The 13816-nt window shown below is 37.7% G+C and overlaps 1 protein-coding gene across 1 annotated transcript in view; it reads left to right on the top strand.

The window, feature by feature from the left end:
- Nucleotides 1–366: 366 nt before the first annotated feature.
- The window catches only part of LOC106455933 (copine-8-like), a 41888-nt gene continuing 28438 nt past the window's right edge, over nt 367–13816 (top strand). Inside the window, exons 1-2 of the mRNA XM_013913129.1 lie at nt 367–727; nt 3745–3785. Coding sequence (XP_013768583.1) covers nt 648–727; nt 3745–3785 — 121 coding nt within the window. The 5' untranslated portion in view covers nt 367–647. The remainder of the gene's footprint in view (nt 728–3744; nt 3786–13816) is intronic.

The raw sequence follows: 13816 nt of genomic DNA, 5'->3' as shown, positions 1-13816 counted from the left end.
ACACAGACACACATGCTTTCCTCAGTGGTCCAAGTCCTCGCCCATTGTTACATGTCGTCTTACACAACTTAAACGGATAAGTTGGGTGCGTCTCTGGCGCCACAGAACAGAAAAAGGCGTTACATTTTGTCACACGTGGAAATATTCTGCCCGCTGGTGACAGACAGGCAAAGGACGAGAGGAAAAGATCTGAGGAATTTTACTCACTTTAATTTATTTTAAAAGCATGTAAGCTCCAGAAAATATTTCACAAAGGAAGAGGACGATGAAAAGAGAGAGAGGGAGATAGAGAGGTGGAGAAAGCACCTTGCTGTTGCCGGTGCCTCCGGTTGGCTGCGCTCTCCTCCCTCCTCTCTTCCTCAGCACCGGACAGATACCGGGAGCGCACGGTGAACGCACGAAGGATGAATGAACTTTAAATTTGCCTCACAACTTTCCCTCTCTCTCTCTCTCTCTCTCTCTCTCTACCTGACAGTTTCTCCCCCCTCCCCCGCCGCTCGCTGTTCCAGGAACGAAACCCCTAGAGAGGAATATCTCTACAATGGATTTACCGCAATCACGATCCAGTAGTGATTAAATAGATTTTTTCCCCTCTCACCCTCTTTTCCTTATTTCTTTGCGGATGCTCATTAGCTTCGTGAGTCGAGATGATGGCATCAATAGGGGAATTCGATCCTCTCAACACCAGAGTCCCCGCAACTAAAATAGAAGTTACCGTGTCCTGCAGGTAAGGGCAAACTCCCGTACACGTACTGTAGATGCTTTTCAGTTTAAACCCTGATCTAGAGTCTGTTATTTCACCCACTGTGGGTAAAATATGCTGAAAAATTAGTTCATCAGATGTGCGTGAGGAATGTTTTGTTCTTTCATGTAACACTGATGTTTTCTATCTATCTATCTATCTATCTATCTATCTATCTATCTATCTATCTATCTATCTATCTATCTATCTATCTATAGATGACCTTATGCTTTCAGATGCCCTTTGCTCTCATGGTTGCCTCCATATGTATTAAAGCGGTTTAAAAATCGTGGAAAATATTTTCATATGGCATCAAGTCTGGCCAGTGCCCTAGCGTGCCACTGATATTCATAGACATGCCTTGATGGTGAGCTGTGTGTTAGGCACAGTGCAATAGCACGTGCAGTTACAGAGTGTTAAAATGCTGCAAATAAATACACTGATAACAGCCGTTTAATTTGTCCTGTTTAATTTGTAACCCTGCAAGAGAACTTCTACAGCTGGATTTACAGTTTTACAGATGCCTTAGCTGAACAGTTGACTGAGTGACTAACAGACCAAGCGGAGAAGCTCACCCAGGGCTTTTCCAGACTGTCAGTCACCCTGCCTACCTGGGTCTGCTGACGGTCTTTCCAATTCACTCCTGAATAATGAATAGCTGTTGCTCCTGTGCTGTCCCTTCTAAGATCAGACAGACTTGAAGTGGCTAGACACCTGACAGCAGTGTGAGCTAAAGGTGAGCTCAGATGAAGAGATAAATGATAAAGTTCTTTGTGTTTTTTTGTTTGATTGTTTGTTTGTTTTTTACCTTGGGTTTGCACACTGAATGCATGACCTTATCTATGCTTTGAATTACTGAATTTCTGTTTGATACAATGACAAATGGAACAGCTGACCACTTAATATAAAGACTGGAAGCAGGAGGAAACAGTATGTCTAGCTCTGTTTAAAAGTTTAAAAACCAGCATAATGTGAGTTTCTGGGCACTGTGTGCAGGACAAAACATGAAGTAATACATCAGGGTATTAACCAGACTGAACAGACCTCTATATAACTCTCTTTAATGATGTTGGAGGTTCTGGTAAGCATGTAGAGACGGGCAACTGATTTTCTTTAGATGGGCAAAATTGCACTATTGCATTTCATTTTTATGATCCCTCTTCTCCCAAAGATAGAGTTATCCTGCACACTGTTTCTGGATTTTTTTTGAGCAACAGCTTGATATACTGATACATTTCAGTGAGAAATACTTTTTCTTTTTTTCAGACTGACACGAGACAACCCTTGGGGCTTTAAAGCATGTGAAATCTGAAGCCAAATCATGGCCTTAACCAAGTAGTTTTGTTGACTAAACCTAACAAAAGTAGGGTTGAAATGATACAGTAGAAAGATCCATGTACACAAACCAAGGGAAATCTTTGGGATTACATCACACATAAGGCTTCTCTGAATATTAGTTTACTTGTGAATTAACCAGTGGAGTAATTAAATCAGTACTTTACAAACGTATGAATGTCATGACATGAAGTTTTGTTAGAAATGATTATAAAGACTTTTACAGCTAATCTATGGAGTGTTTTACCCTCATAGAAGAAATACGAATGCACTATTTCACTCACTGTTTCTGCATTTTGGCTTAATTTCTGTTATTAAATAATAACATGGTGTAAAATGTCATGTTTTTGTGGTTATTTGTCTAGTTTCAAGACTTGCTAAGGACCACATGATTTGCATTATTTGCTGATATGTGAGCAAAGGTGTGTGCTTTCCTTTTTTTTGGCTTTACACTTCATGGCTCAGAGTGGTTTTACATGATATACAATCACGCTGTTTGTGGATGTTGAAATGCAACCAAATCATAAATTCTGTGGACATACAATGTAAAGGCAGAATCATGTTACATAATGTTTTGGACTATAAAAAGTGTAAAGCCCATAGATTATGTGATAATATATGATTTGTCTGTTACTTTGGTTCATTTCTCAGGTGACAGTTGTCCAAATAAATATGTGAAGTCTTTCACTTGATTTTGTAATATGTGGACAACAGAAAGTACTTTCTTCATTCTGTTTGGTAACTTGTCATTACTGCCTACAAGTTGCACAACTGTTATTTTTATATACATCTTTCAGGTGTGACGCTAATGACAACCTGTCGCTAAAGAAAGCAGAAGGATTACCACGACAGACTCCCAGTATTAGTTTGTTCTTTTAGAGTACAACTGCACACAGTAGAAATATTCCGTTTCTGTATGTACTAGCACTTGTGTGAAGATTGAAGAAAAATACAGTTATTTTTCCTCACATTAGATGCAAATGTAAGTGCTCTTATTCCACAAAGTAACTGCAAAACCTTGTGCTCTTGAAATCATCATCTCAAGCGTATTCACTGTGATGCATAATAGCAGGTACCTTCAGAAAACTAACAGTCTGACACATCAAGTCATCACTGGCAGAGAAATATGTATGTATGACAAGACAGGAAAATTTAGAAGTCATTGTGGAAATGACTGGAAATCACCAGCCTGTTTCACACAGTACCAAAGGGTTTGAGTTTTTCATTTTTGTAGGACTCATTAATTGACATTAAAACTTTTTGACACATTAATGTAAAAACCTTTGGCGAGCTAGAGTCATGTAGTGTTTCTCTGCTCATGTTTTGGGAAATTAATCTTTGGTTCTGAAAGATATTTCACAAAATGTGCCAGAGTAACTGAGTCACCAGCTACCTATTTATCTTGCTGATCAGTCCTTCACTAATCATTCAGTGCTTTGTTTTTTAATTTTTTCTTTCATTTTGGCTTAGCGTTACTCAGAAAGGCTTCTCGTGATGTTTGTTTTCACAGAATAACTTGGGGAGCAGTTTAAATTTGCCCATGACCTAACTTTCAGGGTTTAGATGAAAACCTTTGTAAACATGCAGGAGAGTTAAGAACAAAAGAGATAAAAATAGGATGGAGCGAATGTTAATGAATGAATACATCTTTTTTATTGTTTCCACAGGAGTCTACTGGATGTGGACACATTCTCCAAGTCAGATCCTGGTATGTATGAACCATTTAGAGTCTGAAGTGCTGGTACTGATGATTAAGTTTAAATAAAACTGTTTGCTGGGGATGGATTTGGGTTATTTTTTTGTTAGTTTGTGTTACCTAAAATGAAGTTAAATACATTAAAAATAATAAAACAAATAAGGCACACCACAGATAAATTACTCATATTTAACTTATTTATTAGTACACAATACTGCAAGATGTAGTATTGATCTGAAACAAAGTAAATACAAGATCAGTATTGATAATACCAAGTACTGAAAGTACAGCTACCGGTACATTGTGTGCAGTGTAATGATTTATGAAGTGAATACATCTTCCGAATGCTAAATGTGAATACATTTTAATGAGCACCAAATGACTTTTTTACGTTCCACTGTTAATTAGTTTACACAACAAAACATAACTTTCACAGTTTTTCAACTCTTTAGTTTTTTTGAGACCTAAAACACATTTGCATGGAAAACAAATATCCATCTGTGCAGGGATCTTTATTAAAACAGTTTTTTCCATGAATTCATTTTAAAAAAAAGATCTCATTTTATATAAAATACCTTATATTCAGAAAAAACACTGCTGACATGAGGATAAAATGTTTATCAAGTTTACAGAATGACCCGTGTATGTGTGGACACAACCATGTTCTCAGTCACATTCAGGGTGACAGTCTGATTAAGGTGTTAGGCTTGTTAGTTTTGCTAGCAGTGTGCACGTGTCAGGTTCTTATTAGACCGGTGTGTGGATGCACATGTCTCTGTGTATGTAAACACGATCAGTCAGATCCAGCAGCTTTGACAGATCATACATTTTATATGGTACAAAATAGCCTCAGAGTTGTTAGACAGCTGGGGAAAATTGTGACAGAAAGTTTTGATAAAGGAGTTCATGCACTTACTTTCTCCTACTGTTCTCCCCATAATGCCATTGGCACGATAGCTGTTGGCCACAGTGGATTTGAATGCACCAGCCGGAGCTAAAAAGTTCAGAGAATACAAGTGTTGCATACAGATGTACCTTCAAACACTATTTTTGAGTGGTTTCCATCAAACTGCTACATTTCTAAACACCAAAATTGTCCATAATTACGCCTCCATGGCAGGATGTTTTCCACCCCCACTGCTGCACTCACACATCTTGATTTTACAAACCCATGTAGAAATTTAGGTGATATCTCAATTTTTTCCCTTTTTTGGGGGGTGGGGTGGGGTGGGGGGTTGATTCTGAGCTGTCAATAGCCAAGCCATACTGAGAACATTTCACAGCCACTCACCTCCACAGCAGCAAGTCTGGCTGTCTCTCCACCACCTCGTGTTCATTTTATTTTCAAAGCACAAGTGATTAAAAAAAGGACTAAGACATGCTGGCCAAAAAATGGCAGTTAAAAGAAAACATGATTTTCAGAAAAGGAGAAATTAGCAATCTTCAGAGTGAAAGGAAGTCAACAGAAAAAGAGCATGACAGCTTGAGTTCAACAGGAGAGGTTCACGTGTTGTAGTCAGTGAAATTAAATGCAATTGGTGAATTTAGATATCAGTTATCTCCACTAGAATAAACTAGAGAATACAATCATAGCAAAAAAGGTGTGAGCCATTGCATCTGATAATCTGACTGTTCTGTAACAGTTTTTTGGTGTTTCCCCTCATTTGCCCTCCTGGCACCAAAGCTTTTTGCAGTCTAAGTAGAGCAGTGTGGTAAGCTTGAGAGGCCACAGGGCTTAACTATCTCAGACAAGAAATGATACCTTAAGAAAGCCTAACAGTTGAGCTTTAAATGAGTTACTCAAATCACAGCTTGAGAGCACAGCTGTCCAACCACCGGTCTTCAGGCTTGGGCGATGATGACTGATCACAGATGTGAGGGCTGCCTGAGGAGCGACTGGGCTCCAACCAGTACAGACAGGGTGAAGTAGTGCGTGAGGTTCGTCTTCAGTCCAGCACACACAAGCAGATGTTGGAGAAGAGCTCTGAGCCGCCTGTTGCTACATGCACTGCAGCTGGAAGATGTAATTAGCGGAGATGCTATTATTAATCAACAAACAGAGGCAACAGGGAAGATTCAAGATTTAAAACTATTTAAAAAATAATATTTCAAGCAAAGAGTAGAGGTTGGATTTTATCATTAAGTCGCTTATTTTTTGTGCTCTCTCTCGGATTCACAGAAAATTGAACTTGCACAATAAACGTTTAACGTGCAGCATTAACAAAAAGTGCAAAGCTTATGTTAAAGACTTCCATAACTCTGATGTGCATCAGTAGTACAGTCTTTAGGAGGAGCTATTAGATGTGCAGAGTGTGCAAGATTAAAAGTCATGTTAAAGAGGATTAAAACTTTTGTTAACAAGGCAAATGTTCTTGATTTACTTCAGAAGAAATGCAAATCTTATGATGTACATCAATAGTAATTCTAAGAAGATTCAGTGCACTCATGTGGCACACTAATTAGGGGTATATGTAAACAGTATTGCATTTACTGCACTTATTGCTGATGTGAAAAGCAGCAGCTTGCTGTACATCAGCCCTTTAACCAAAATACCAATCAAAAACTGAGATACAGCTTGACATGAAAAAATGAAAAAAGGCCATTTAATATACAGTCAGTTATCATTATGAAATCAGATGATTCAATGTTGTTATGAACTGTTAATAATCATCTTTTAGATTACCTTAATATTATAAAATAACTATTGCTGTCAGAGTTAATCTTGTTAAAATGACGTTAACGCCATAACCGCATTAATGCAGCAAATCTCTGTTAGCGAGTTAGTGCAGATCGCCCCTTGCATGACCTGCATGGCGTCAACGCGTTAGTTCGTTTAGCTCTTAATGCGTTAGCGCCGTGCAGCCCCAGGCACGGGGCGATCCACGCTAACTCGCTAACAGAGATTTGCCGTGTTAATGCGGTTATGGCGTTAACGTCATTTTAACAAGATTAACTCTGACAGTAATAAAAATAACCTTTTTGTTTTGCAGGGACACATTTTCTTTTAGGTATTTTGATAAGGACATTTTATTTCACAATGTCAACTTTTATACTTCTTTTAAGCTAGCAAGCCCAATATGTGCTACCAAACTTAGCTTTTATGTTTACGGCTACTTAGCTAGTCAGCTAACTGTCTAAGCCAGTGTGTGGGTTAGTGTTATAACCATTAGAGTTAGTGGTCTTTGCTTGATTTCTTTTTCTCCAATTATAAAGTTTAGGTGTAATATATGTAGATACAACAGTGGTTCCATACAGCTTCCAACCATGACATTCTTCTAAAATTACGCATACTTGCATGATAGAAAACCCACATGAATTTTCAGTTCATTTTCTAGCTCGAAGGTTTGTGACAAACAAATGTATTATTATTTTGATGTAAGAGATGGTAAATGCACTACCTGAAGAGCTTTACACAACATGACTCATTCACCCATTTACTTTTTTTCTGTGCTCAAGTGGATTTTACTTAATATTCACACACAGAGAAAAATACATCACATCTGTAAAATCAGTTTTCTTTAACTGAATAAAAACACATCAGCTAAATGTTTGATTGAAATGTAAAGCTTTTTTTTTTTTTTTTTTTTTTTTGCTTTCTCTTCACTGAAAGTTGGCCTAACTTAATATATCAGCTTTATCAGGACTCTCAGTCATCAGTTAGTTTTAGCTTGAAAGAAGAATTACATAGTGTGATGCATCAGCAGCAACATATTCACCTCAATAATGCCACAGTCACATTAGGGAAAGCAGTGGTCAGAGACCGCGACATGAACAAAATAATTTCAAACGTGTGGAATAAATTTGGGATTTCATTGCCTTTGAAATGGCTGCTTCACAGACAGGAACTTTGTCTGCAGCTTGTAGCAGTTTCTATCTTTAAAGTGACTTTGGTGTCAAGACGTTGATAAAACGGCCATAAGACGAATTAGTCTGCTATCGGGTTGCAATTGAATGGTGTCAAGGTAGCAATTACATGCATTCTGTTTGTGATAATAGGTCATTGAATGTGATAAATTTGCTAAAATTGCCTAATTACATTCAGAGTCGAGCCAGAACCTCATAGATTCCGGAAGTAGTGATGTAGTTTTTGCTGGACCGAGATTTGACTGCACAATGAATGAGGTGCTTCAAAGCCTCTTTTTTGTATAGGAAGATAACCAGAACACAAACAGTTGGCAACCATTTAAGTTGAGTCTTGTAGTGCAAAGAGATGCGTTTCAGAAAAGTTGTACTTGTACACATTGACTCAGATTAATTGTAATGTATTAGAAACCATATATAAATTAGACAGCAGTTATTTGCAAACCTTAATCAAGTCTGTCTGAGTGTGACTGCAAGCAGTGTAAGTCACACTGCAATTGTTTGGAGACAGGTTGCCTCCAATCACGTGACCTTAATATAGGTTGCCTTAATATGGTCGCCCAGTAGTTGCTGATGTGCACAGTCGACCTCTGAGTGAGAAGTTCGTTAGTACAACTGCTTGCATTTACGTAATGCAAAAAATATAATCAATGCAATCACCAGGCATTTTTAGTAGTCCCTTTTTTTCTTTATGTAACCCTAAAATATTCTTGGCTCTTGACATTTTAGGTTTCATTTGAACATTTCCACATTTAGCTCTGAAACTAGATGAAATGTGTGGGTGCCCATATCCATAGTCTCTAAGAAGTGCATTATATCTTTAAAACACACATGCATGTTCAAATGATTAATAAGAATACCATTTTTAAAATATTTTTAAGAAAGCATTTCCCTCTGGCAACATAGACATCCACAGCTGCCAATTAGCACCTCCACATCTGGCTAAAGTCAAATGTATTTTTACTGCAGCAAGATTTTATCAGTCCTCAGCAGCCTGAAATACCTTTCTTATTCTGTAATTATCAAGAGTGCCTGTGTTCCTTATGGATTTCTGTGATATAGTATATGTACTTTCTTAGTGGTCTTTCTGTGTTTATAGTGGCAGGAAGGTTTAGCATGGCTCACAGGAACTACATACTTTGATCTGTAATAGGAACCAATCATCTGGATATGTCTGCCATCCAGGAAATTCTGCTGGATAATCTTGCACGCCCAAGAATTTTGTGTGAATGGTGCACTTTTACAGTTCAATTCACAATTGTCAGAAGAAACGATAAAACGATTCCTGCTGTGTTAACTAAGTTGTGAAATTGCTTGACTAAAAAGCTGCCTGTGAGTTCTGGCATCAGATAAGCCTGCAAATGCACAGTTTTCCTAGGTAATATTTCACTGGTACCTGGAAAAACACAGAACACCAGCGCCAACCTTTGCAACGCTAGAGTGCTGTGGTCTGAATGCTCTGTAACTCCCCCTCATCTAACAAGGTAGAAAAACAACTCCTCACTGCTTGCCAATCAATCCTACTTGGAGGAGATCATTGTCAAAGGAAGCAAAAATGACTGACAGGCTTAATAACCTCTTATTTGAAAACATGTTCTGTGATCTCCAGGAAATTGCAGCTACTGAACTGATCACAATCTAACAATACCTCCACCCTGTCATTCTCAATCCATTTTAATATGCAGAGAGCTGTTATACAGGCATGCATCTGTATACACTTGTCTACAGGTATTTTCGTAAGTCAGACCAGTTCACTGATTTAGTTTCTGTTGACAGATGCTCCCTGATGCATGCATCCGGGCTTTAAGACTGTAGAGAGTTAGCTGTTGGATGTTGGGCAGTTACAGGAATAAATGCTATGGCAGTAATAAGGCTGCAGCGTATGACAGGAAGGAAGCTTAAAAAAAGGACTAAAGAACGTGGCTGTGTAACAAGAGGATACCGGCCCGTTCAATCAATCAGACGTTCTTTTTCCACTTCACATGTGAATGTTTTAATCAAAGTATATTCACCCAATCAGGGCTGCGTGCACTGCATCATTGAAGCTTCTGTGATTGCTAAATATAGGAACTTTAGATGAGATAGCAAAAATAACACAATATGCAATCGGGTCAAAAAGAGCATCTTGGCCTCATAAAACTGCAGGCGATTTAATTACTTTTAATATCGTTCAGAGATAATTTAGTAGTTGGTACTCATTAAATGGGTCACTTCCACTTTCACGGAGGTGTGTGAGGAGTCAGGAAGATGTTTTTTAATACTGTTGTCCATTTTTCACCGCATAGCTTAACTTATTACAGTCATTTCACAGAAGATGAGACTGACTAAAGCAGGGCATACATTTACACAGACATCATAAACTGCTGTCTTCATCAAAAATGCATTAAAGTGCCTAAATTACTCAATTCAAGTAAGGCAATGATCAGTGAAAATTTAAATTGTTTGATCACTATAGCCCTCTTGGGTTTCATTAACATAATGGATGGATGAGGGAGAGATGCTTTCTGTTCCCCGGTGATTCAGCTCTGTGTTTCAGATCAGATTTTAAACCTTGCACAATTACAGGACTTATTTGAAGGTTGTGAAACTGACATAAATCCACTTAGAATTACCCCAGACTCACGAAAACCTGTTTTTAGTATCAAAGTAATCCAGTGTTAGTTCACTATGCTTCCAGACAGAGATCGATCATGTATCCATGTATCTGTATACACGCCACGTATCATATTTTTACAAACAAGTCATCTGTATTTAAAAGATGGGCAGTCATAAACTTTGTGTTTTACTGAGTGTGACCTCAAATTAGTAAATACTTTCATAGTGAGACCATAACATCACTAGGAAAGTGTTTTCTCAGGTCATAGAACAAAACAGCTGAGGGCTGTTTTCCCACAGACACAATATAACTGTAAGCTTTGCAATCAGACGAGTCGCCCTCTACTGGCCATTAAAAAGGATATAGATTTAGCGACACTTCCACAGTATAGGCAAGTTAAATACTGTTAGCTAGATAAACAATAATAATGCCAAAGGATTGTGCGACTGTTAGAAATCGTACGTACCATCTGTGTTCAAAATCAAATCCTAGCTATGTGTTAGGCAATGACTGCCTCTGTGTTTTGGAGCACTCTGTTTTTTATACAATTGTAAACTGAGTATTTTGCTAATTAATATTTATATAGAGATCTATATATTATATATACTGTAAATACCATATATTCCATACCACTGGTTTTTTTGCACTATGACAGAAAGACAAGCCTCCTCCTCCTCATTTATGTACAAACTTGGAAACAAATGTAATAAAAAATGTTTCTAATAATATCAGTCACAACTTAGTCATTTATTCACATTCCACAATAGTTTTGTTTAACTTACAGAGTGGCTTAAAAAGAACTAAAGGAGTTCTATAGTCTGGATTTTCAGGTTCATGGTTATTCACAGAAATGTTTGGGAACTGATGACATCCCTCATGATTTCAGTATTGAATTATTGTTGCAGCATAGGAAGGGTCTTTAGGATAAAATAAAATATGATACAAAAACTTGTCTGTTGAGGGAGATGTAATGATTCAATTTGATTACATTCAAATTCATTTCAAATACATTTAATTCATATGTGCCTGTTTAGGCTCATTTATCTGCTTTTTTAGTGTTTCTGTTTTCTCTTCATGCTCTCCTAAATGCATGCTCTGTCCTTTACATTAGATATTGTGATTGAGTTGTTTTTGAAAATGCAGCACTATTAGATATGACTCAGTTTCACTGAAAAGTAGAAAGAGATTAAAATGGCAGGTAAAATTACGTTGTGACAGACCAGTTCACTTTTTACAGCCTTGTCTGTCAAAATGATGGACAATGAAATGCAACCTCTGGTGTTACCTTGTGTTAAAAGCTCTGTATTTGCTCACTTCTCTTCTCTCAGTGATTGACTTGGATAATGATATCCCTGCATCCTGGTCTGTGCTGGTCTTGGCTGAATGTAGTGACAAGGGGTTTCTGTTCAATGCCAGGGATACTGGCATTGTACAGACCACCAGCCACTGTTGTCTTCTGTGTAAATACAGGCCTTTTGATGTTGCCGAGCTCACTGCAATAAACCAAGCTAGTGATGTGGTCTCTGCCAATATTCCCCCTACATTACTATGCAAAGGTCATGAGCCATGACTGGATCCCATTTCTTTAGTTAACTCATTAGAAAAAGACAAAGATAACACAATTTGACTGGCATATGATGGTATTTTTGCATCAACAAGGTGATTCCCAAAGAGCTATTAGCTGAAAACTCAGGAAATCTTAGCATGGTGTGTGGTGTGTGCTCGAAGAAATTGAAGGAAACTGGACAAGTGAAAGACAACAGGAAGAAGTGGCATGCCTAAAAAATCTACACCGGATGAGCAACTTCTGAAAGTCATGTCCTCAAAAAAAGAAATGATGTCACACTATTAAGCTATTAATAAGGTATTAGAAGGTGCTTAATTCATCATTTATGTATCTTTACATCATTACTGCTCCTTGGTATGCCATTTATAAATGCAAATATACTGTTATGACTATGATTCTGATTATTACTAGCAGTGATAGCTGTACATAGATAAACCATGTACAGCAGTGATGCACATGGTGTAACAGTAACAGATGGATAAACATATCTGTATTTATAAATGGCATACTAAGGAAGAATAATGATGTATAAATGCTGAATTAAGCACTTGCTAATAGCTTACTAATGTTGAATAGTGTGACAGTATCATAAAGTTGAGTTGAGTTGATCTGCTTGAATTGATTCATCTACTATTTGACGAAGCCTCATCAGAAATGGTGTCAGTGGAAAGATGTCTCTCAAGACAGCATTTTTAAAACAAAAGAGTAAGAAAGGAAAGAAGGCTGAGGTATGACAAATTACACAAAAACAAAATATAAAGAAATGTGGTGTCGTTTGAGACTTTTGTACGCTACAGTATTTTGGTAATAGATTTATTATTTTGTCATAATGACCTCCAGAATTTACAAATTTAGTTAACCTCCTAGGGCCTGATGTCCACATATGTGGACGTCATATTTTGGGTTGTCTAGACCAAAATACTTAATTTTGCTCTACAAGGGCCTGATATCCACTTACAAGGACATTATACTGACACTGTTCTATCGACATTTAAAACAACTGTCCTCATATGTGGATCTCATTCTTCTCAGTAACAAAAATCCGGTAAAAAAAATAAATCACGTAATTCTATGTTTTTACATTCATCAGGTCCCAGTCAGCCCAAATAGCAAAGAGAAATTAAAAATGCATGCCATTGAAGAGTTTGGGTCTTAGGAGGTTAAAGATAATAGCCAGACTGGTCTGTGAAACCGTTTTTGAATGAATTGACTACAGTTACAGTCTGCAAAACAGTTTTTCAAAAAACATATTTTTCAAATTCGGGGATCAGTGATCAAAACAAATATGAAAGCACATGGCTGCATCTTTGGTTTAAAAATAGGCAGACCAAATTACAGATAGACCCCAGTGCTTCTGAACTTTGATGGCACTTCATATCAAGTGGTACTCGACGAAACCCAGTGATCCGGTTGTTGATATTCGCTATTTCAGTGCTGTAGTGAGTCTCTTTTTTCATACCTAGGTAGCTACAGCTTTGGACTTTGGTAATGATTGGATTTTTTTCTCAAGAACACAACAATAAATATGTGATCTCTTTTCTCCTGCATTCACATTCTGAGAATTTCAGCTGTTCTTGTCAACAGCTTTGAGCTAAGAGGTTGTGCTTGTTTGCGTCTGTCTGTCTGCGTATCTGTCTCCTGCTCATGAACTTGTCTGTCACAGCTTTCTACAAGAATGTGTTAGATGCCAAACACTCATCTCTTCAGGCACTTCTTCTTATCTAATTTATTGATGACTCAGCGTTTGTCCTTGGAGATGTTGTGTCACGTTGCCTGGTCGTTGTGTAAATTTAATTTGAGTTTCTCTTACTCCACCATCAAATTAGCTGATGCCTCTCTCTCACCGCCCACACAGGGATGGAGGATGTACTGTATACCTGCACTGTTCATGTGCTCATCTGTGTAAAGTACAGGACTGTTAAGTTGGCTTGCAAATAGCTTTTTTTCCCATTTAGATGGACATGAATAAACATGATGCTTTGAAACCAGTAGGCTAACCAGTAGGTTTTTACAAAGAAT

This window comes from Pundamilia nyererei, unplaced genomic scaffold, assembly GCF_000239375.1.
Source record: "Pundamilia nyererei isolate P.nyererei 1_Seehausen unplaced genomic scaffold, PunNye1.0 scaffold00116, whole genome shotgun sequence".
Lineage (NCBI taxonomy): Eukaryota > Metazoa > Chordata > Actinopteri > Cichliformes > Cichlidae > Pundamilia > Pundamilia nyererei.
This window is presented reverse-complemented; position numbering and strand designations above follow the sequence as displayed.